The following is a 24,565-nucleotide window of genomic DNA, read 5'->3' as shown; positions in this document are numbered from 1 at the left end:
GATGGCGGTTATTTACCTTAATCAAGTATTATACAAGTATACACAGAATACATTTTATTCCTACAGATATTAACCAAATAAGGATGGGAGGTGAATCATAAAATCTAGAATAAATCATAATTCTACCATTTTTCAGCTTCCCTGAGAGGCGAATGAAGGAGGAAAAAATAATTTTTGCTGTTCTGATGTGATGTGTCCAAAAGACATCAACCAACCAACCCAACCAAGGGGCACTAATCAGCTCAAAGACGGCCTCAGAAAATTTCTCCCAGGAAGAGTTCCAGAAACGACCAGACGTTAAATATACCGCATCCGTTGTAGGCTTTCAATCTTAGGGAGCAGGATCGGGCCCTTGGACTTCTGTTAGTCTGCACGTCTGAGAATTTTCTTTTCCCTCAAGACAGTTAATATCCAAGAAATGCCCAGGAAAGTTTCTGAGACCAGCAAAGCTTAGAGAAAAAAAATAATGAAGGCAAAAATACTTATTCTTTCTTTTTTCAGTCTCTCACGCTTACACGCACACACAGAGCAGAACCCTACTAATTCCTTACACCGTCGATGCAGAACAAGTAGGACACTCCACTGCTAATTCCTAAATTCTGCAAGTTAGCAAATAAAATAATAGATCAATGTTTTAACTATCAGGGATACTGGCTCATTAAGTGCGCTTTGGCCATTGCCTTTAGTAAATGAAGTTTAGCTGTAATGGATAATATTAAATATTCTAACCTACTATATTAATAATAACAACACATAGTGCCTTTTATCAGGGGATCTCAAAGCACCGTACAAGCTGCTGAGAGGTAGGTAGGTATTATCCCCATTTTATAGATGGGGAAACTGAGGTTCAAAGACTTGCCCAAGATCACTGCAAGTCTGGGGACTTCTAACACCCAATTCAATGCTCTAACCACATGGTCAGCTTCCCCCTTCCTTTGTATAATTCTGTGAAAGCAGTTAAATCTTATTAATGAGACTTCAGTCCAACTCAGCCTCTGGTATAATCTTTGTTGAGAAGCAGGATTTGGCCACCAGCGTTTTTTTTGGTTTTTTTTTTGTGGTTTTTTTTTTAGAAACATTTGGTTTGCCAATTAATTCAGAGTTTCAGAGATTCAGAGTTTGCCTTGTAACTGTATAATTAATACACATGCATATACACACGCACAGAGCAAAAGAGGCTGATCAATATTTACTGTATGTGTGCCCATTTCTGCAGTTGTAGACAGATGAATATGTCATTTACATTTTGCTCAGAGCTCACAGAGCTGCTGTCATAAACCCTTTGGAGTGCCACATAAGCCAGCTATCAGACGGCCGAAAGGAAGACCAGGGCACAAGAAATTGCTGGCTGTTCTGAGCTCACAGGAAATATGGCCGGGTGGCCGAGGCTGTGTGGGGAAACATTTTGGAGGAGAAAACAGCCCCGGCCCTCCCACCCAAATGATCAATTAAAAGCCATCCTTCTGCCCAGAGCCAGGCGAAGACGGCAAATGATGGCTGCCAGTAAAACGGTCACTTGGATCGGTTCTGCATGACAATTGATGGCAAGGGAAGCGGGGGGGAGGGTTTGGAAGAGGCAGCAGTGTCCGTTTTCTCACCATGGTGATTAGACATTCCAAGTGCGCGAGATAGCCCCGAATAACAGAAAGAGAAATATAAACTGGAGACCGACGGATCCAAGCCAGGCCAGATGGCCCTGCAGCCGGCAGGGGCTGCTCCCATCCAGCCCTTCCCCACTTTAGCTGTTCAAACATTTCTTTATCCCAACAAGACAATTAAACCAAACAGCATGAAAAGGAGTCTCGGCAACAGTTTGCTGAGGGCACAGAAAGGTTGTTGCCAAAAAAACAAAAAGAAGGAGATTGCTGTATACTCCACGGCTAACGCAGGGCCAGGGTCTGACCTCCATCCTACCCAGTGGAAAATCCAGAGCAACTCCACTGAATTCACTGCATTTTCACTAGTGTAGCAGAGATAGAAATGTGGCCTTCTCTATATCTACCCACACACACAATGGAAATGTAATTGTTTCACTTGTTTTATTGTATTATTTCATGAGCTGTAGTATTAAGCACTCGATCTCACCTGGTCATGGATGATTATTAACAACAATCTGTCACTTTGTTTTAGGTCCCTATTCTAAGCTACCTGGAAAGTGGTGATTAGAGTAGGAACAGCTCTGCTCCTTCAGCAGTGAATATTCCCCCTCAAATCCACTGCTGTGCCAGAGAATAATTCAAAGAGGAGACACCCCGTCCACCCACACACTCCTCCACAAAACTCACCAATTAGTGTAGGTCCTACTATGTAAACACAAACACAGACAGGCACATGCCCTAAGAGGGCAGATCATATTGTGTATTCCTGGACTTATGCTTGAGACCTGTTCTAAAATCCATCTTTGTTCCATTTAGAACAATTATTCAGAAATGAAAACTCTGATAATAGAAGTAATGCTTAGCACCTAAACAGAGATTTACATTTTCACAGCACTTTGTAGATATTAAATCATTAGTTTAAAAAGCTCAAACTAACTACACTTTAGAGATTTAAAAAAATAATAATCCTAAATTGGAATGAGAACCTCCCTTCCATACTGAGGCACATCTATAATCGCAGGGCGGAGAAGCAGGACCTTGATCAAATTGACAGCGTCCCAATAATCCAAGTTATTTTTTTATTTATTGTAATGTAACAGCAAAAATAATATGAATAAATACCATCACTACTTTGGATGAAAGTCGCTGGAGAGGAGCAAAGATCTCAAAGTACTGGCAAATTAACTAATTACTTCTTAGAACAACGTCAGCCGTTAGGTATTATCATGTTACAGATGTCAAAACTGAGGCAAAAAAAAAGAGCCAGTGGCAGAGCTGGAAGAAAAGAACCCTGGTCTCCTGGCTCATGTTCACTAGCGTTCACTAACACAGACCAGGCTTCTCCACAACATATCAAAGAAAACACATTATCAAGAATAAGTGAACAATCACCAAAAAAAGGTTGCTGTTGCAGTCTTGAAATGCGGACTGTGGCGCGTTTGGCCTAGGGTGACCAGATGTCCCGATTTTATAGGGACAGTCCCAATTTTGGGGTCTTTTGCTTATATAGGTTCCTATTACCCCCCCACCCCAGTCCCAATTTTTCACATTTGCTCTCTAGTCACCCTAGTTTGGAAGCATCTCAAGGTGCGGTGGAGACAGTCGTTTCTGGGGAGGCTAGACAGGAAGCTCTGTGCCGCAACAGGCGGAGAGATCTCTGCCAAACCAGCCAGGCTCTGGCGTGGATGTTGCCTGCCGGCTTGCTCTGCTGGAGGGGGGTGATGCCGTGGTGTTTGCAAGGCGCAATCATGACAATTTTTTATTAGAAAGCCCAAAATAAAACTGGGGCTCATTTTCACGGAAGATCATAGGTGTCTATCACACAGGGGAACGTAGCATTTACTTCCACTGCTGCTGGAAACCTACATTAATAAAGATACATATATTTAAAGAGCCCCGTGAAATGTGTTTGTCAGTGTCTGTAACGCACACTGTACAAGAAGCGCCTAAACTGTTCTATAAATATCATTATCTTTCCCAGCGAGCATCTAACCAGAACGCCCCGTCCAAAGCATGTGTCTAAACAAACAGTTACATCTCCTCCCTGGATGGAGTCTGTCGTTTACATGCGCTTCCTATGGCACGCACAGTCTCTCTCGACATCCCGAGAGCAGCATCCTACAGTCACAGGCAACTTGCCCAAACACAGAAAAACTCGAACAGATTTACAAAATGACTATTAACACAAACACGCTCCATCCATGCCTCGGTCATTCATTAGCAGTCTGACCTGGGGCTCCAACATACACACAGAATTTGAAAGCAACCTCCTGACTTAAAAATAAAACGGTGGTTCTCGCTGAGAAATACGTGATCTTTCCTAACCCACATACATGCATCAAGGGACCAGATCCTGATTATAGTGATGTAATTAGAATGAGAATGTGGTCATAAGAGTACGTGTGTGCGCGTGCGCACACACACACACACACACACACACACACAATCTCTAGCTGCATATGGATACAGCGCTGCATAGAGTGGGCTCCGTCTGTGCTACTATACATTTATGGCTTGACAGACTATTATATATTTTTTGGGTTCTTTTTTTTTTAAGAAAGGAAAATTTCTCAGAAAATCATCTCTAAAGTTAGAACAGAATAAAAATATTTTAAAACCATTTGAAAATATTTGTTTGTGATGGTACAAGGGACGTGTGTAATGCAATGAAGTCATTCACCCATCGCATGGTCTAATCCCTTGCAGGATTTTGAAAAATACAAATAAACAATTGAATCCTGCAATTCTGAAGAGCCTCTATTGAATACATAAAGACTTTGCTGATCTGCTGGAGCTTCATTACGCCCGTCTATCCACTTTTGCTTGTCCACAGAACCATTTCCCTGCAATGGACCCTACACTATGACCCTTCTTTCCCACAAGGAACCCAATGATGGGTCAATGATGAGAAATTTTAAAGGCCCTTAAATATATTTTTGTGTACAAGCATAAAGAACCCTGCAAATATGTATGCACATCTCAGAACATGACAGGTTCCGTGGTGCAGCCAGTCAGCCGTGTCATCCCTCAAGTTTTTCCTTTCTAAAAACTGCCATATAAAGATAATTAAGACACATTTTTAAAATCCCATCCCCACAGTAAATAAACCCACTGTGGTAATGTATTTAAGATTCTGACATACACAGAAAACATGCTCTTTGGTGCAATAGCTAAATACGATGGGAAGGAGGAAAGGTCAAATTTACCTTAAATTTTACAACTTTAAGATGACTAAAACATGAATGGATGTTGTGCTAATATGCATCCACAGTGTTATGCAGGCAGTGTTATAAATGGTTATGTTAGCAATTGTGTCTAAAACCTGGAATGATATTAAAACAAATTTTAAAAGCCAGAAGAGATAAAATTAATCCAGTCATTAGAAATGAAAATAAAACCAGTTTCTCTCTAACATTTTAGTCAGCACTCTATCCCGCTGGTTGCAATGCCTGCATTCATTTTGCCCTAGTGCAAAGGCTAATCACTTTAACCAGTTTCTATTTCTCTTCTAAGGAAAGGGGGAAAAAACTTTTTACATGTTCACAAGTTTTTGAAGCAACTTGCAAAGCTGTGATTCTGCCTCTCTCGTTATAATCCCGCTGTCTAATCATTCCCAGTGGGCGTGGGGAAGCCAATGCCTCGGTGTGCATTCCGTTAGCAGCCTTACTCCTCTGTGAAGTACTTATTTATTTTTCAGGAGTACAGCGCCCACATAGAGCACACAGTCCTGGTGAAGACAAGATTTATCCCTTCCACACAGGAGCATGTGCCTGTATCTGCTGCTCTGGCCACTGCTGTGCTACATGTGGTCTAATTCATTTACCAGATTTACTCCTTTAAATCAGCTATCTGACAGGATTTTGCTAGCAAGATACACAGAAACTGATGCGCTTTAAATTCATTTTGCTAGCAGACCTGCTCTTCCGCCGTTATCTCCCCAAGTATTCATTTGAGCAAGCTTCATTTCCACACCCAGATTATATTGATAAGGGGGAGAGATCCATAAAACATCAACACAGGATATCTTTAGACATTGTGATCCCACCTTCCTTCCCACCCCCCTCAAAATGAAAGCTCTGCCCCACCTACATGCTTCCACCTCCAACAGCTGTACCTACATATTAACAACACTGCTGAGGAGACACGGAACAATGAAAGCAGTTCTAATGCACAGAAAGTAATATAGGGAGAAAGAGAGATCACATTTGTGCTGTGAGAAGCACAAGGCTTCTGTCTTCAGTGGGAATCGTCCCACACTTGCAAACGCTGACATAAAAGACACACTGGCAGCATATTTCAAAACCAAAGAGCGATGGATTTACAAGGCAGGTTGATTTTATGATGACTTTTATTGAAAAAGTACGCTGGGTGTAGGCAGATACCTTTTAGTGCTGGTAAGTTAACACAGTGCCTAATTCAAGGAGACAGCCTGAGGAAGCAGTGCCGACAGGGGAGAGAGAGCCGCAACGTCTCTATTACTCTCCTCGGCATCATAAAGGGGAAAAGAAAAATCGTATCTGAAGGGGAGTGGGGGAGCTGGGCTACAGTTTTCTTTACAAAATAATAATAATTTTTTAAAAAGAAGAAAATCCACAAGAATGTACAAAGGGGCCCATGTGAAAACAAAACCACTTTGGCATCTGAACCAAGCGTTTGCGTTTAAAGGAGATCACACCGGCTAAATGTTGCCACATCTTATTGCTCTGAAGTCGGGGACTGCAGGCTCTGCTCTCCCGAGACAGCTCCCCAGAATGGTGTTCCCCCACTGACTGGTTCAGCTTTCCATGCGAGGAGGGGACTGGGGTAGCCTGCCCTCCTCCAGCAGAGATACTGCGAGGGAAAAGGTGACTGAAGAACAGGGAGTTGTTACAGTAGCGTATGTTAGGCAGGATTCATTTGCTGATCCTTGAAGGGACAGATCGCCTTTCAGTGGCCATGCAAAGGCGGGCTCCAGAGAAAGTATACAGCCTACTTTGGGGGTCACTTATTGAGTCATACGAGCGTAATCAGCTTTATGTCTCTAGGAAAGAGCTCGAGTGCCCAGAATACTAGTACGTGAAATACTGCATAAGGGATCTTTGTCCTGTTCTGAGGAGCAAAGCATGAAGGCTGATATCCTAGGTACAAGAACTGAGCATGTGACCAAGAGGTCAGAGGAAAAATATCAAAGGGAGCAGTGTGTGCAGTTTTAACTGATAAGCTCCCTGAAAAAAGTTCTAGTTGTATACTACAGATGCACCCTTCTGTGTACACACACACACACACACACACACGCACCAGAGTATATCTCCCTGCTTTGAGGCACGGACATCTTTCTGTGCTTAGCAGCCCCAGTTTCAAGCAGAGAGACCGGTGTCTCTCCCACAGGTGCATTTGAAAATGGGTTTCCTTCCAATACACCTTACCGTGAAATCCATCAATGTCCATTTAAGAAAAACAAGGCACCATTTTATCATGTAACTCAGCGCGAAGGAAAGGACATTGTGCCCATTCCTTCAGCAGGAACCGCAGCACAACAAAACGACACACCTGTTGAGCATCTCAACGAGGCACAGCAAAGTAAAGCCGAGAGGGGTACCGGAGGTACTTACATCTGTCGTTTCGGTCTTCGGGACTGGACGAGGTCTCCCGGTCAGAAATGAGGCCGGAGACCGCAAAGATCTTTTTCCCTGTGTCATCGAGTTTGAGTGAGCCAGGGGAGCTGGAAGGGAGCTGGGTTCCAAACTCATACTCCTTGCCATCAGCGTCCGAGAAGCGCAGGTGGGGTGAGTCCGTGTCATGGCAGTTTTTCAGGCGTTTGGCCGGCGTAAAGGCCGACTGATAGCTCTCCCTGTCTTCAGTGGAGGCAAAGGGGCGGAAAGCCCCAACGCCGCTGTGGTTCAACATACTTATTGGCGTGCAGTCCAAGTTGGGGGGTGCAAACTGGGGGTGGAGGTGCAGCAAGGATGGGGGAAAGTCACGGTTCGCGAATGCCCCTGGCACCCCACCTTGCCGGTGATACATGGAGGCAAAAGTATACGAGCCATTGGTAAAGGGGATATGCACGTCCTTATCCACTGATACCGGGACTCCGAAGGGTCTTGGCTGCTGACAGGGGATGGAAGCGTCCCGGCTGGCTTCAGCAGTGGAGGCGAGAACCATCAGGGCCGGAGATGCCAGCGGGTTGGGAAGATAGGATGAGTTTTCCATCTTGAAGGCTGCCCGGTGTAAGTCCATCGGAGTCTCTTTCCTCAGCAGGGTCACAAGGGGAACAATCTTCCCTGGAAGGAAAGTCAAGCGAGGCCTAGTTTTGGAGCAGGGAGATCACTGAGGCATCATCGCCGTCCCGAAGCTGCAGAGAAACAGAAGGGAAGAGAAAACACAAGTGGTGAGGCTTCTGCACTTGCTTCTTCGGGACGCTCCATGCAGTGGGAAGGCCACATGCGTTAGAACCAACTGCCCAGCAACGCGCCAATGTTCTCATTCACGAAAATCAACAGACAACTTCACACACGGGTGGAACCAACTTTGGCCCACTCCACAGGACAGAGGGAAAAATCCTACCAAAGGCATTAGCATAAAGGATTTATTTGTAATATAAATATCCCCACATGTCAATAATCTCGGTGTGGTCTAAAATTAAGAGACATTCCCCTCAACTGACCATCACAATTTAATATATGTAAAACATATCATATCTATTGAACATAATTACATGAACAGAAATAAACATTTATACAGTTGTTTATACTGCCTATGATGCATATGGAATGTCTGTAATATGTGTCTATTTTTCTCACACATTATGTATGTGTAGGTACATGCACATATGCAGGTATACATTTTACATAATCATATCACACACACACACACACACACACACACACACACAGAGTGCGCACACACTTTCTTTTTTTTTTTAAAGGCACGGAGACTTCATCAATAAAATGCCTGGCGTCTCTGACAATATTTAAAATCATAATGGGTGCCTCTGCCATGTGATCTCTGCAAATGTCTGCCTTTCGGGTCGGGGACAGCGGAGAACGGATCAGTAATTTTAGTTCCTAATGCACTAGCTCTTAAGTAGATTTGTAAACTGCTCTGTATGTGCCATTAACATTTAGAGGAAAATGTTAACAAAATTTCTGGCTTGCATTTTGCTGAGCCTCCTAGCTCGGCCAGATCCATTCGCCCAGCCACAAACCACCTCGGAACGAGAGGCAGAAAAATCCTTCCTTCTGTATCTCTCTGCGTTTTCTGTTTTAATGGTTTGGTTTGGTATTTTCTTTCCCGATCAGCCTAGTGCCTTTTCTTTCAAGGTTCCGCTGCCTACCATTCAGGCCCCAAGACCTGTCTTAAAATACAAGAACTATAACTTTGAAACAATATACTAGCCTGCCAGAGCTCAAAGGGCTAAGAAAATCATATAATAATAAAAAGCTGTTACAAATTGTCTCTCTTAAATCCAGAGGGTCAAACATCTCAAATAAAACTTACTGAAAGAGTCTCTTCCTAATGGAGTGCCTTTTGTATTCCATGAATGAGGGAGCCTCGGTTAACAAACTGTATGAAATCCAGTCTGTGACTTTAATGTAGTCCAATGATAACATTTCCTTTCTCCCATCCTGTACCCAAATGCTTCAGTGACGGTTATTAATTGTAAAGATGAGTGGACATCATCTCTCGGCTTCCTCATTTGGCACTCTCCCTTATAGACATCATTGCTAAATTACCAGATTATGTATCTCACATTAACAGGTTTGCTCTCTTCCAAATTTTAAATAACTTTCCTGTCAAGTTCTAGCCATGGAGAGGGAGAGAGAGATGCCAAAGGCAGCGTGTAAAAGCACAGAAAGCCTGGACACACTTGTTTTGCTGCTTTCAGGAAAGCTGATCAACACACACACAGACACACACACAAAATCACGAGCACAAAACTGTATCCACTAGTGAATTTTGGGTTACTGTTTTTTTTTCAGGCTGCTATAATAAAAATTAACACGCACATACAAAGAAATAAGCACTCGCACAGAAATGAACAGTCATTAATATGTAAGTGGGGCTAAGAGATCATTGGAAAATATGGTTTCAAAAAAAAAAAAAAAAAGGAGCACCATTGCTGCCTCGTTGCCTCTTTTTCTATTTTTACTTGTTCCATCACCTCACGACATTAAATGTATTTAATAAATTAGTATTCTGGCCGCAACACTTGACACTCCTGTAGGATATTGTGAATCACTCCGGCCGCCTTATTCGTTTGCAAACTTCATTATGCCGGGAATAAATCAACACATTACAATATCTCACCCAGCCAAATTTAATTTTTTTTTAAACTCCCACTTCCCTTTTCGCTCTCTCTCTCTCTCCCCCCGCCCCCCATTAGCAACATGTACAGATGAGACTGCGGCAGACCAGTCATTATGAAAATCTATAGTTAATACACTCCCAATGTCAGAATGTCATGGGTTTAAATACAGAACCCAAAATAAGAAAACTAACCGACCTTCTTAATTAAAAAAATATGGATTGCAGGATAATCAGCTTGATGGACCATTTGGGCGACTGTAAGGTAGTGGGCACAAGGCAGAGTAACTAACTGTTACCTTTCTGCCTCTATGCTGATTTTTTTTAATTTAGCACCCCGTGCAAATCCAGATTAAAATAACTCCAGCTATTGATCTGAGCAGTGGAATTGACATTAATTTTAGTTCACTTCTCACTTTGCAAAGGGATCAATAGGAAGTAATAACAGCTGACATCCCCACTGAAAGGAGGAAAAAAGACGGGCTGGAGACAGAAATCGAAAAGCAACCAAATAAATCAGCAGCTACTTTTCCACGGCATCAGACAAACTCCAAACAGATTGCAAAAAGTCTTTGTTGAATTAACTAAACAAGGAGTAGAGGGAGCAGGGGGTAGAGATCAATCTATGAAGCTACATAAACTGTCTACCAGGCATCGAGGTAAAATGGACAGACCAAAAAATATTGTGACTTTTCATTTTTTAAATGATTGCTCTGATAGACAAGAATTTTTTTTAAAACACTTTGTTTAAGGTGTGTACAAATTGCCAGATTACTATATGTTACTAATTGCAAGGTTAAATATGTCAAAACCAAGACACATTGAATCAACAGCCTTAACTTTGATCCGTTAAAAAATATCTCACCAAGGGACAACTTCTTATCAGTAATCTCTAGCTCAAATCTGATTCTTCTGTTTATAAAAGATTGTAACACTGGTTTGAATTAGGTAAAGAGAAAGACAGACGAAAGTCAGTCAATCTATGACGGGTTGGATTTAGCAGGCATCACAAACATTGTGTGAGTGGAGAAAATAGAGCTGACCACTGTTATAAGCATAAAAACCTCTTTGCTAATCAGCCTGGAAAGAAAGAATAAAAAACGTGCCTGTCTTTTTAAGCATTACCAGTTTCAATCAACAAATCACTTCTCTGCTATCAATTAAAATAAATAAAACACACCCCTTTGTTTATTACAACAGGTTGCATTTTTGTGATCTCTCAACCATTTCCAAACACCAGGAATTAAAATAAAGGGACAAATTAACATTTTTCTCCTTCCAGGAACAAACTTCTTAAAATTAATTAGCACACTATTTAAGAAGCTTAGAAACATTAGCAAAAACAGAGACTAAATTAGGACTGTTTTTTTTAAATCATATCATACATTTACATTAAAGTTTCCCCCTATAAATGTCAAGTAGGAATTTATAAATATGTCCTGTGTAGAAAAGTCAATGATTATAAAACAAAATAATGCCAGCTGTTCGGGGATTTAAGTGCCCAAATGGATTATATATTTGAACTAAACTGGATTTCCTCGTAAAAAATAAAACAAATGCAAGCTAGAAAGCCAACACAGAAGAGATCTCTTCAGTGGATTAAGATACAAAGGAAAAATAGTTCATTTTTTAATTTGTGCAAAATACGCCAATTGCAGGCACCCGCAGGAGCAGCTGGTATGAAACCCGCTTTAGAAAAAAAATCGGAGGGCCATACACCGAGCAGAGGCGGCAGGTTCGGTTGGAAATGGAAAAGGATCGGTGCAATTTTAGGGACCAGAAATCACCCCATCAGGTTCGATCGGCTGCCTTACTGCAGAACCAGGGTCGCCTCGTTTCTCCTCGCTGGGGAAGAGGCGGCCCCCGATTTTGTTTTGCAAGAAACTTCTTGCAAAAATTTAGTCCCGCTACCAACACGATCAGCAGGCGGCAAACGAGCAAAAACAGCAGCTGGCGGAAGAAGGGGATTTTAAAAAAATAAATGAAAAGACTGGTCCTTCCTCCCCCCCCACACACACACCCCAGTGTTTCAAAATTAAATGGAAAATCCGAGGGAGAACTCGCAGGGGCGAAGAAGGGTTTAGTTTGTCAAGCGCCCAGGGCGGCAAACACCCACTGGGGCTTACAAGGGGGAAAGTGAGGAGGGGGGGGAACTCCCACCAGGGGCATGGGCACAACAGAAATTAACCAGGGTCTTTTCCCATTAACGCTCCGATCCGACCTGCGACTATGAGGGGCTATTCCTCCCCTGCCAGACGCATCTCTCCAAAGTACAATCTGGGGGTTGGTTTCTCTGCTCTGTGCCTCAAGCTCCGCTCACTGCACACTATCAATACAGATATTCCGCCCGGGCTTCCCTGCTTGCTGTGAATTTGGTTATTTGCTTTCCAGTTCACCTTTTCCTCCCCCGCAAACTCCCAGCCTGCCCCCCAGCCCCTCCAAGGAGGCGTGCCAAGGGCGAGACGAGAAACACAACAAAAAGCGCGCAGCCATCGGACTTTCTCCAGCTGCAAATTAAACAGGTGTTCGCCTTCCCCGTTTGGGGGCGAGGGGCTGCAGGGGACAAGCCTGGTCCTTTCGTTTGGCCAGGAACAACCCGTTCCCCCCAAACAGAGCGCGGGAATTAATCTGCAGACATTCGCTGTCCGCTCCCCTCTCTCTGCCTTTGCTACAGTCTCCGGACACGCCGCACACTGGATCGTGCACCGAAGAGTGTTGCAAAGTGGGGACAAGAGGGGTCGGGGACGGAGACGGGATTTTCTGGTCTCCGTCGGAACCGCTCGCTCTTTTCATAGGGGTGGGAGGGGGCCGCTTTTCCATCCCCATTTCTACCAGGCCAGTAAGTGCAGTTTTTTTTCCACTTTAAAAAGAAAATAAGAGTCAGAAACACCAATGTGAGGGTGCCTGGAGCTGTTTGACTTTATGGCAACAATCACTCGCCACCCACATTTCCTGTGTGGAAGGAGGAGCCGCGCTCGACACAACCCGGCAAGGAGACCGCTCCGAATGATTTCATTGTGCCAAACCAGATGGGGTTTTTATGTATTTAGAGCTGAAGGTGAAGAATTATTTTCCACGCTCCCAACCTATTTACAGACTTCCCTGCTTCCATTTTTTTTTGGCGGGGGGGGGGGAGGTTTTCTGACAAGGATTCGGCTCCTGTGATCTTCGGAGCGCACTCGCGGCTGGCGCAGAAAGTTTTCTCTGGGACACACACCAGGGAAAACACGCTCACTTCATCTCGCCTCCTCTGGCCGAAGGATTTGCAACCCTGCATTTCACATGCGGAGCGGGTTCCGCCGCTGCTGCTATTTACACGGACCCGAGTCCTTTATCGTATTTTCAAGAATAAAGCGAGAACGAGTATTCTGGGTCCCGTCGAGATTCGTGAATTCGATTCCCCTCTGAGAGGGGCTCGGGGCGAGTCTCTCGGGGCAGGGGTGGGGGGGGGAGTTTTACAAACTTCCACCGCCCCCAGAATCACGACAAGTGGCAATTTGCGAAGAACGTTTAGAAACCCCCAATCCGATCCCCCACCGCGGCTGGGTGTTTTCTGCTACGGATTCAAACCGGAGTTCACACGGGCACCGCGCGATTGCAAAAAGGAAACCGCGTTTGATTCAAGCTTCTCCGAGCCGGCCGGGGCTGCCGGCGCTTCTAGCGCACCGAAATGAGTCTGAGGAGCTTTTACACGAGAGAAACGCGATGTGGACGGGGGACGGGGGGCGCGGAGCGAAGATTTGTTTGTTTCCTTTCAAAAAGTTTTTTTGTTTTGTTTTGTTTTGTTTTGTTTGGCAGCCTCTGGGAAATGAAATTGTCGCTGCTCAGAGCAAGGGCAGTCCGAGCTCCTGCGGGCAGCGAGGAAATAACTCCCCTGCTTGCAACAAAAATAAAATAAAAAGTAAACGCGCTTTAAATGAACCGTCTTGGAATTAAATCCGATCCGCACCATTTTCGGTTGCGTTTGGAAACCTTCTGCCCCGGCACCTGATCCCCCCTTGTGCCTACTGGTCCGCCCCCCCCCCCCCGCCAGCACCCCCGCAAAATAAACAGGGGGATGGTCCCAGAGACTCCGCCACGCTCGGGTTGCAGAAGGATGAAGGGGGGATGATCCTCTCTTTTTATCGGACTTTAACCCATTATCATGATGATCCCCACCCACCCGGCCTCCCCCCGCCACTCGACCCCCCCCTTTCCCGTCCCGGACCCCCCTAACCAGCTGCCTTTGCTGGGGGAATTCAGGAGCTCGCGGCAATTCTTGCATGGAAAAATAAAACTTGCCATGCAAAGTTTGACTCTGCAGCGAGTCCGGATTTGCAGGGAAATCCAAAGGCACCGGCCTCAGTGACATGGCTCAGGGTCCCTGCAGCCCTGGGAGAGCCACCACTCGAAAGTTAGCCCCGGTTCCTGCCCAGCACCAGCTCCCCCCGCCCCCAAACACACACACACACACACCTTTGTGATCTCCAGTACTCACCGTGGAAATTCCTCTGGAGGTGGCTGCACTTTTCCAGGCTCAGGGAAGCAGGAGCAGAGTGTGGTGCTTGGGAAGTCCTGGGCGTGTTTGCAGGCTGTCTTGGATTGCATGTAACAGATCAAGAGACTCAATTGGTGTGAGAGAAGGAGCAGTGCTGCCTCTCAGTGCTGGCTCTAATCAGTGAATGAACCTCCACTCTCCGAGGGACTGGCGCTGCACACACACACACACACACACACAGCCGGGCTGAGCACGGAATACATTAGCACCCTAAGGGAGTATGGGAAATGGAGTCCATGACTGGGGCACAGAGCTGGCCGGCCCATCTTGCCCACGGACAGGCCTCCTGGCTCAGGGTTTGTGGCTGGCAGTCAGATTTGTTGCACACCATTTTCAATGTTTTATTATTTCCCTATAGGAGTTGATTTAGTTCTTGCGAAAGAGGAGAATTAATAGTCCTAGTCTAGGTCCCCCAAATTTCCCTCCCTCTCTGCAACTGCCCCTTGGTCCTTCCATGCAGCCTATCCAATCCTACCCTATCCTGTAGGATAAAATCAGACCCTATATTTACAGAACACCTTTTACCCTGAAGGTTCCCAGTGCACCATACAACTTAAGGGTCAGTCCCACCAGCAACCTGTGCACAGAACCACTTTGCAGCCGTTCAGAACTCATAATAACAAAACCCAGACACCACAGAGGCTATCATATATTATTTTCTCGTGTCTAATAATAGACACACACTTTTTTTTGTTGTTTACACACATTTCTATGGCACTCAACGTAGTGCCACCTGACCACTTCAGAAACATTTAACCTCACAACACCAGGGGGAGGTAGGGGAGTGTTAAAAACATTGTTCAAGTGGGGGAAGACAGGCAGAGAGAGCATAAGTGACTTGCCCAAACTCATACAAGACATCAGTGGCAGAGCCAAAAAGAAAATGCAGGTCTTCTGACTCTCAGACTGTTTCGTATGCACACACACACACACACAGGTATTTTAAGTGCGTCCGTGAGGAAAATGATTCCTCTATCTACACGCACACTCGTCCCTGTACACAAAGGAATTATTTAATTCGCCTAAATCAGGAACTGACATCAGAGACATTTATTCAGTGATGGAGGGAATCATTTTTTAACATGAAAAAATGTCAGTTCTTTCCTTTTTAAAAATAAATAATATAGTGGCTGATTTTTTGGTTCCCTCTTCTCTGATTGTGCATGGACACTGAGGTATAATGGGACTACATTTGCTATAAACAAGGGAAGGAGGTCAGCTCCTTACTGTAACAATTTGGGTTGTTCTCTCTGTGTGTGTGTATTCCTGGCATCCTCACTCTTTCATGAAGAATAGCAACAGCTTTTGTTTAAGGTGTGGCTCATTACTAAAGTTATCTAATCTTCAGTTTGGTCTGACTATCCCAGTGTTAAATACGAGCCCAAAGCCAATGGGAGTTTTGGGTGGTTAAGAAATGCAGGTTCAGACCCTACCTCACACTTAGAAGACCATAAAGGTTTGCTTCTCTTGTGGATTGAAATTTACCCACCCTTTTTACATCACCTCAGACAGACCAGTTTTTTCTTAGGTAGTCAGCATGGTTGCATGCCCAATGCAAATATTAAACCTTAAAAGGATAAAAGTAGCCAGACAAACTTTCCTCCTTTTTACACTGAATACTGTATCTCAAAATAAAAACAACCTTGACATTCCAAGCCTCTGAAATCAGCAATCGTCTATGTCTAAAGATGCTTCAAGTGCTTTAATTTGCACTTTGTAACATCAGGTTTCAGAGTAGCAGCCGTGTTAGTCTGTATCCGCAAAAAAAACAGGAGTACTTGTGGCACCTTAAAGACTAACAAATTTATTTTAGCATGAGCTTTCGTGAGCTAAAGCTCACTTCTTCGGATGCATAGAATGGAACACACAGACAGGAGATATTTATACATACAGAGAACATGAAAAGGTAGAAGTATGCATACCAACAGGCAGAGTCTAATCAATTGAGATGAGCTATCGTTAGCAGGAGGCAAAAAAACTTTTTGAAGTGATAATTAAGATGGCCCATAGAAGGTGTGAGGAGAACTTAACATAGGGAAATAGATTCAATTGGTGTAATTGGTGTAATGACCCAATTGTAACATCAGTTGCTCCACAACCTGTTGGCCATGTCATGGTGGAGCAATACAGATGTTGGTACTCAAGGAAATGTGTATGCGATTGTTTGGAGATGCACGCTACACAGTTTGTTATAGTATGTCGTGTGTATATACCAGAGTAAGAATGCTCCGTGGGCAGACAGCCAACTGCCTTTTCCATGGATTAGCCAGGACATCATGGTCCATCCACAGGACACCAGGCAGGGATTATTCCTGGTTTCAGAGTATTCCTGGCTCTGTTACACTCTCACCGTGTGATTCTGGGTAACTGTGCCTCTGTTTTCCAGGTACTTCTAAGCATCAGCTCTTAGATCCCAACAAGATAAGTGCCTTAGGTCATAGAGAATTTTAATGTGTACCACAATTCACAGTATTCTCTCCTCTCTTGTTCAATGTTTTCTTGCCAGGATTCCTTGTGGAACCTGACTGGCAGCTTCCCAAGTGAGTGAGTGAATGCCTCATGCTGTGGCAAAGCTCCCACTGAAGTCAACAGCAGCCAGATTCTCAGAACTGGCCACTGATTTTTGGGTGCTGCATCCCTAGGGTGCTCCACTTCAGAGACATGGGTCTGGAGAGCATGCAACACCCATTAACTTATTGGAAGCATGGGCGATTGACCTTTCGGCAAATCAGAACCTAGGTTTCTCAAGTTAGACAGCCAAAATATTAGATTCCCAAATTCAGAGGCCACTTAAAAGAAAATTAACCTAGGTGTTTTACCTAAGTAAGGACTGAGTCGTTAGCAAGGGGGCTATTGACAACTGACAGTCACCATTCTGTGTGCCTGTGAAAGAGTCAAATACTCAATCTCAAAGAAATGTGTCAAAGTTTTGGTGTCTCAAACTTTGAGGGAAATAACTGAATTTAAGGATATTGGTTTCCTACTCGTTGATCATATCATATGATACATACAATATCATGTAAAGTAGTGTGTAATTAGACATAGGAAATCACGTTCCAAACACAGAGGGCAGTGAGAGAATTTTTCAAACTCTGACCCCAGTCCAACATGTGTTTAAGTACAGTGCAACTTTACACACAGGAGTGGTCCTATGTGAGTAAAGGTATATACTTGATTAAGTGTTTGCGGGATCAAGGCCACTGATTGGTATAATAGAGTAAAGACAACGGATCTTTGCAAATAATTAAACATTGTAATTCTGGACTCACTAATTACTGAAGAGGAAGGACTGATAGCTCCAAAGCCCTGGGATATTGTTCTACTATTATGTAAAAATGGGTCTTAAACCATTCCAGCTGAAGATCTTTTGTCCTCATATCTCACGGGTGAGTTCTCTATACACTGAATCTAGCTATCTGTAATAGGCACCAATTACCCCTGATTATAATTGAATTTCTCAGACTGAAATATAGATTTAGAACAATGTCGGATTTTTAAAAATAAAAGTAGTGCTTTTCATCTTGCTCACTTCTAACATCTTTTTTGCAAACCTAAGTAGCTGCCAAAAAGCTGCATATGCAGACACACACAAATACAACAGCACAATATATAAGGCACTGATCTCGCAACAAGCCCCAACAATTGACTCCTTAGATAAATATTCCTCTGTACTCATATATATTAGCCATATTTTAAATAACATTAGGGCTTCGACACAGACAAAGGAAATCAAGTTAAAAATCAACACATCTCTTCCAGAAACCTTTAAAAATATTCTATTTGAGAACAATGTTACTAATCACATTTACATTACAGCTCATGATAGCAATTATCAAATTCTGGTTTAAGAAAGTACTTTGATGATAAGGTCATTTTTTCAGGTAGGTATAACATTCTGAAAAAATGACCCTTTGGATTTAAATTTCTTACCCTTGTTCTCAGCCAAAAAGCAATTAAAACAGTTTATTTTTTAAGTTTATAGAAAACCTTTCAGAGTTTCTTAGTATGGAAAAAAACCAAAAGTACAGTCCCTCCCCCAAAGAGCTTATATCATCAAAGGCCCTGATCCTGATGTCTTACCCATGTGCTTAACTTTACACACCCTGAGTAGTCCCATTGACGTCAATGTGCATAAAGTTAAGCACGTGCATAAATCTTTGTAGGATCAGGGCCTACATATGCTAATTTAATTTGGATTTTAGCATCCTGTGCGCTGTGTTTGCAATCCAAACATTGCAGCACTATGCTAGGGCATGAGCATCTGAAAGCTATCTCTGACTTGAAAGTGAACAAAAGTGACACTGGCAAGTTTAGATTGATTGCCAATGCTGTAGGATATTAACTTGGCCCAAACTTCACTTGGAGTTTTGCCTGTGGACCTTTCTGCCAACGGGACTGCACATTGGTTCAGGGTCCTTGCTCATGGATCTGATTGCAGGATTAGGACCTTCATTGGTAACACAGATAAGAAATTAAAAATAATGGATTATATTAATTCAATAATTTTCTCAAGTTTACCTTTGCAGATACTTCTCACAGAAGACAACTAAATGCCAAGTTTATATTTTTGACTTTAAGTGTTTTAACTAATTATGTGCAACCTCAAAACAAACAAAACCCCCCACTTTTTTTAAAAGCAACGTTCTGAAAGCCTAAAACAGATGGCAAGATCTTCAGCTGGTCTAAACTGTATCTGAGGTGAGGGATTGGCCCCTTTATGTCTGTGTACCAATGTTTACATAATTTTAAAAAAGAATTTTAAAGTTTGTTCCTAAACTACTGGATAGCGTTCTATAAAGAAACAAAGAAGTTATAAGTGAGTGAAAACAACATACAAGGATGTGGAGGCTCTCTACACAAACATCCCACACACAGATGGAATACAAGCTGTCAGGAACAGTATCCCTGATGATGCCACAGCACAACTGGTTGCTGAGCTCTGTGACTATCCTCATGCACAATTATTTCAAATTTGGTGACAATATATACCTCCAGACCAGTGGCACCACTATGGGCACCTGCATGGCCCCACAATATGCCAACATTTGTATGGCTGACCTGGAACAACACTTCCTCAGCTCTCGTCCACTCATGACCCTTCTCTACCTACGCTACATTGATGACATCTTCATCGTCTGGACCCATGGGAAGGAGACTCTGGAAGAATCCACCACGATTTCAACAGCTTCCACTCCACCACCAACCTCAGCATGGACCAATCTACATGAGAGGTCCACTTCCTAGACACCACGGTGCAAATAAGTGACGGTCACATTAACACCACCCTATACCGAAAACCCACCGACTGCTATGCCTACCTTCATGCCTCCAGCTTCTATCCCGGACACGCCACATGATCCATCGTCTACAACCAAGCGCTGAGGTACAACCGCATCTGCTCTAACCCCTCAGACAGAGACCAACACCTACAAGATCTTCACCAAGCATTCTCAAAACTACGATACCCACACGAGGAAATAAGGAAACAGATCAACAGAGCCAGACGTGTACCCAGAAGCCTCCTACTGCAAGACAAGCCCAAGAAAGAAACCAACAGGACTCCACTGGCCATCACATACAGTCCTCAGCTAAAACCCCTCCAACGCATTATCAGGGATCTACAACTCATCCTGGACAATGATCCCTCGCTTTCACAGGCCTAGGGTGGCAGGCCAGTCCTCGCCCACAGACAACCCGCCAACCTGAAGCATATTCTCACCAGTAACTACACACCGCACCATAGTAACTCTAACTCAGGAACCAATCCATGCAACAAACCTTGATGCCAACTCTGCCCACATATTTACACCAGCGACACCATCACAGGACCTAACCAGATCAGCCACACCATTACCGGTTCATTCACCTGCACATCCACCAATGTAATATATGCCATCATGTGCCAGCAATGCCCCTCTGCTATGTACATCGGCCAAACTGGACAGTCTCTACGGAAAAGGATAAATGGACACAAGTCAGATATAAGGAATGGCAATATACAAAAACCTGTAGGAGAACACTTCAGCCTCCCTGGACACACCTTAGCAGATCTTAAGGTGGCCATCCTGCAGCAAAAAAACTTCAGGACCAGACTTCAGAGAGAAACTGCTGAGCTTCAGTTCATTTGCAAATTTGACACCATCAGCTCAGGATTAAACAAAGACTGTGAATGGCTAGCCAACTACAAAACCAGTTTATCCTCTCTTGGTGTTCACACCTCATCTGCTAGAAGAGGGCCTCATCCTCCCTGATTGAACTAACCTCATTATCTCCAGCCTGCTTCTTGCTTGCATATATATACCTGCCCCTGGAAATTTCCACTACTTGCATCTCATGAAGTGGGTATTCACCCACGAAAGCTCATGCTCCCAAACGTCTGTTAGTCTATAAGGTGCCACAGGATTCTTTGTTGCTTTTTACAGATCCAGATTAACATGGCTACCCCTCTGCTACTTAACATACAAGGGATGCCCTATTTTCTGCTTCAATGTAAGTGCATGGAGGGAGTGGCTATCCGGACAGACATCCACCTGGATGTGTCAAGATCTGTACACAGATTGAGGCCACTACCTGCCTACCCAAACCCTGTAATTCTCCCTGCCTACTTTAGAGTGGCGTTATTGTCAGAAAAGTGACAATGTCAAAATGGCACCTGCTTACTCATCAGGTGTCATCCAGTTTTTCTTCTCATGTATTTTTATCACAGCTGAGTCCCTGGTTTATGTTTGGATGAGACTGCAGCTGTATTCCACAGTTAAAGACAAGAGCTTTTGGAAGCCACTTTGATTTGTCATGTCGCAGCCTCAGACCGGTTCAGCAAGAACGTTGAAGATGAAGATTTACCCCTAAGGTTGGGAACATTATTCTGGGACACCAATACTAGCGCCATAGGGAATAGGATCAGCAGCTTCGGAGAGTCACCCTGTCGCTGCACAGGAGTTACAGCCCAGATAGAAGATCACCGACAGGTAACTGGACCAATGATAGCTTGGATCCAGCCTGCAACTGCACATCAGCCTTAAAGGCTGTCTAATCAGTTCTAACTTACTGAGGTCAGGTACGGATAGTGCTCAGAACCAGGCATGCTAGGGGCAGATGTGGTAGCAATTACAGAATTGTCAGACTAGAAGGGACCTGAAGAAGTCATCAAGGCCAGCCCCTGGAATAACCTGCCCTTAAGCAAAGTTCCCTCCTAACTCCCAACGGTTAGATGTGGGCTCAAGCCCTGAGGCATGAGAGTTTATATCCCTTCCAAACCATTTGTTTATTTTAAAAAATATTTGCTAGTCTAACTCTGGATATTCTTGTTCGCCATATATGTCCAATCCTTTTTTTAAATTTCTGCTACACTCTTACCTCAAAATATCCAGTAGCAATGAGTTCCACAGGCTAATGGTTCAGTGAGCAAAAAAGGGTTTCCTTTTGCCAGTTCTGAGTTTGCCAGCTTCTGGTTTCATTGCTGGTCTTTTCTTTTATAAGAAAAAGGATGAACAGAAATGTCCAACCTACTTGATTTATACCATTCATTATTGTATGTATTTTCACAGGGGAAGGGAGGGAGGCAGATAAGTAGCCTGGGATGAGATTTAGAACGGGAATAGCTATAAATGCAAAGCATGTGTGTTTATTCCCTTTGTCATTTACGGGGCCACTGCACACAACCTTCACAACCAAACCATGGGAGATGGGCTTCAAAAAGATCAAGGAAGTTGGAAAAAAATCTGCTTAAAGCAGAGGTCCCCAAACTGTGAGGTGTGCCCCCCTTGGGCGGTGCGGCTGGGACCCAGGCCAGCCCCCACAGGGGTGGGGAGGGAATGCCACCCAGCCCCTGCCTTGGCCCCTTACTCCTGTCCACCCCTCCCCCACAAGCTTCAGCCCCACTCTGGGCCCGGGGAGGGGGACGACAGGGGGAGACAGGGTAAGGGGAGTGTAACCCTGAAAAGTTTGGGGGCCACTGGCTTAAAGGATACCCTTAAATGGTGCTTCAAGCAGGCCGGACTTATGGGCTCCTGCCGCCTGGGGTCCTGCTTCTGGGTTTCACAAGCATGGGGCTGGCATAGGAGAATGGTCTCCTCAGAAGCCTGACGCCCTGCCACCAGCTTCCTGCGGATGGGAGTCCCCACGGTTCTGCCCCTCTGTGCCGGATGGGGTCCGCATGGCTCTGCGTCCCCCCGGGAAGCCCTACCCTGGGATATCAGTGCCGAGCCCGTGGGAGCCAGGCTCGAGATGTGGCAGTGCTGTGTCCCCACCCACAGCGGCTGCTGGTTCGGGCTCGAGCGACGTCGGTGTGACTCTCCCTCTGGCGCCGTTCCCCTCCCCTCTGGTTACACGGCGGGAAACCGCTTCTGCCTGTCGAGGGCCGAGCTCCCCACGGGACAGCCGCCGGGGGCAGAGCGGGCGACACAGACCCTCCCTCCGGCCTCGGCCTTGCGGGGCCTACCTCGCGCTGCAAACGCCTCAGCCAAGGGGACAGAGGGGAAAGCAGCCCCGGGCCACAGCTGGGACGCAGAGGGACAAACGCTGGGGCCCCGCTCCCAGGCCCAGGCTGGCGGCGAGCGCCGACTGAGCCGCTCTCCTGCCCAGCGCTGGGAGGCTCGGCCAATTTGGCGGGAACTCTAGTGGGTGCCCATGTCTGCCCCGGCGCAGCTCTGCCTAGAAGTACCTAGGAAATAAGGCACCGGCGGCCGGTGCTGGGGTCCCATTGCAGTGGATCTGTGGCCCCCAGCGCGCTGAACATGGCGAGCGCCTGACTGGAGGCCAGCGGGAGAAGGCTGGCAAGGCCAGGAGCCCCCGGGGTGGGCTGGGAGGAGGAGGGAGGGTAAATACAGCAACAGGCATTCTACCCCCAACGAGACACTGCCAGCAGCTCCCCCAAGCTGCAGGAGAGGCAGCCACCTAGAAATGTAGGGCTGGGAGGGACCTGGAGAATATGTCTGCCCGGCAGTTAGACATCCTCCCACCTCGCAGGGTCCTAGAGCCCGGGCTCCCGCCTGACCCCAAATGTCTGCAGCCCCTCAGCCTGAGCCCCACGGGCCTGTCAGCTGGCCAGGCCCGGGTGTTTAATTGCACTGTAGACATACCTGGGGAGGTCGTCTAGTCCAGCACCCTGTGCGGAGGCAGGACCAAGGAAACGTAGGTTCCTGACAGGTGTCTGTCCAGCCTGTTCTTGAAAACCTGAATTGACGGGGATCCCACAGCCTCCCTGGGAAGCCTGTTCCAGAGCTTAACAACCCTGAGAACTAGAAAGTTTTTCCTAATATCTGACCTAAATCTCTCTCGCTGCCCATTACTTCTTGTCCTACCTTCAGTGAACATGGAAAACAATTGATCACCGTCCTCTTTATCACAGCCCTTCAAGACTGTTATCAGGTTCTCCCTTAATCTTCTTTTCTCAAGACTAAGCAGGCCCCATGTTTTTAACCTTTCCTCCAAGGTCACGTTTGCTAAACCTTTGATCATTTTTGTTGCTCTCCTCCGGACTCTCTCCAATTTGTCCACATTTTTCCTAAAGTGCAGGGCTCAGAACTGGACACAATACTCCAGCTGAGGCCTCATCAGTATCGAATAGAGCAGGACAGTTACCTCCTAGGTCTGTTACCCCACAGTGATATCAGCATTTTTTGCAACTCTGTCCCATTGTTGGCTCATTTCCGTGTGTGATCCAAATCATCCCCAGATCCTGTTCAGCAGTACTGCTATCAAGACTGTTATTCTCCGTTTTGTAGCTGTGGATTTTATTTTTTCCTCCTTTATTTTTTTCTTGCACTTAGCTTTATTTAATGTCATCTTGCTGAATTAAGACCAATTTTCCAATTTGTCAAGGTCGTTTTGAATTCTAATCCTGTCCGCCAAAGTGCTTACAACCCCTCCTATCTTGGTGTAATTCACAAATTGTGTAAGAGTACTGTGCACTTCATTACACAAGTCATTCAGAAAAACGTTGAATAGCACGAGGCCCAGGATTGACTCCACTGGGTACGTCCTTCCAGTTTGACAGCAAAGTATGGATAGCTACTCTTTGTAGGTTAATCATGCGGAATAATTACTGGAGCTGGACAGGATTGATGAATAAAAACTTTCATATTTTTTTCTAATTATTTGCTGACATTCAGATATTTCTGGGTTTTTTTAAATGTTAATGGACGTT

At 45.0% G+C, this 24,565-nt stretch overlaps 1 protein-coding gene across 5 annotated transcripts in view; it reads right to left on the bottom strand.

Annotated features, from left to right (window-relative positions):
- RNF220 (ring finger protein 220) overlaps positions 1-21,882 on the bottom strand; it is a 327,623-nt gene extending 305,741 nt beyond the window's left edge. The window contains exons 1-3 of one of the 5 annotated variants that reach the window (XM_045027122.1): positions 21,775-21,882; positions 14,359-14,456; positions 7,190-7,929 (exon numbers count right to left, since the gene is read on the bottom strand). In XM_045027122.1, the coding sequence (XP_044883057.1) occupies positions 7,190-7,814 (625 nt within the window). In that variant the 5' untranslated portion in view covers positions 7,815-7,929; positions 14,359-14,456; positions 21,775-21,882. Of the gene's footprint in view, positions 1-7,189; positions 7,930-14,358; positions 14,505-21,774 lie in introns of those variants that run through there. The other 4 variants (XM_045027125.1, XM_045027119.1, XM_045027121.1 and 1 more) reach the window with 4 other exon arrangements.
- Positions 21,883-24,565: the final 2,683 nt, after the last annotated feature.

Source organism: Mauremys mutica, chromosome 8, assembly GCF_020497125.1.
Source record: "Mauremys mutica isolate MM-2020 ecotype Southern chromosome 8, ASM2049712v1, whole genome shotgun sequence".
Taxonomy (NCBI): domain Eukaryota; kingdom Metazoa; phylum Chordata; order Testudines; family Geoemydidae; genus Mauremys; species Mauremys mutica.
The sequence above is the reverse complement of the archived record's forward strand: the minus strand, read 5'-3'. Positions and strand labels throughout refer to the sequence as shown.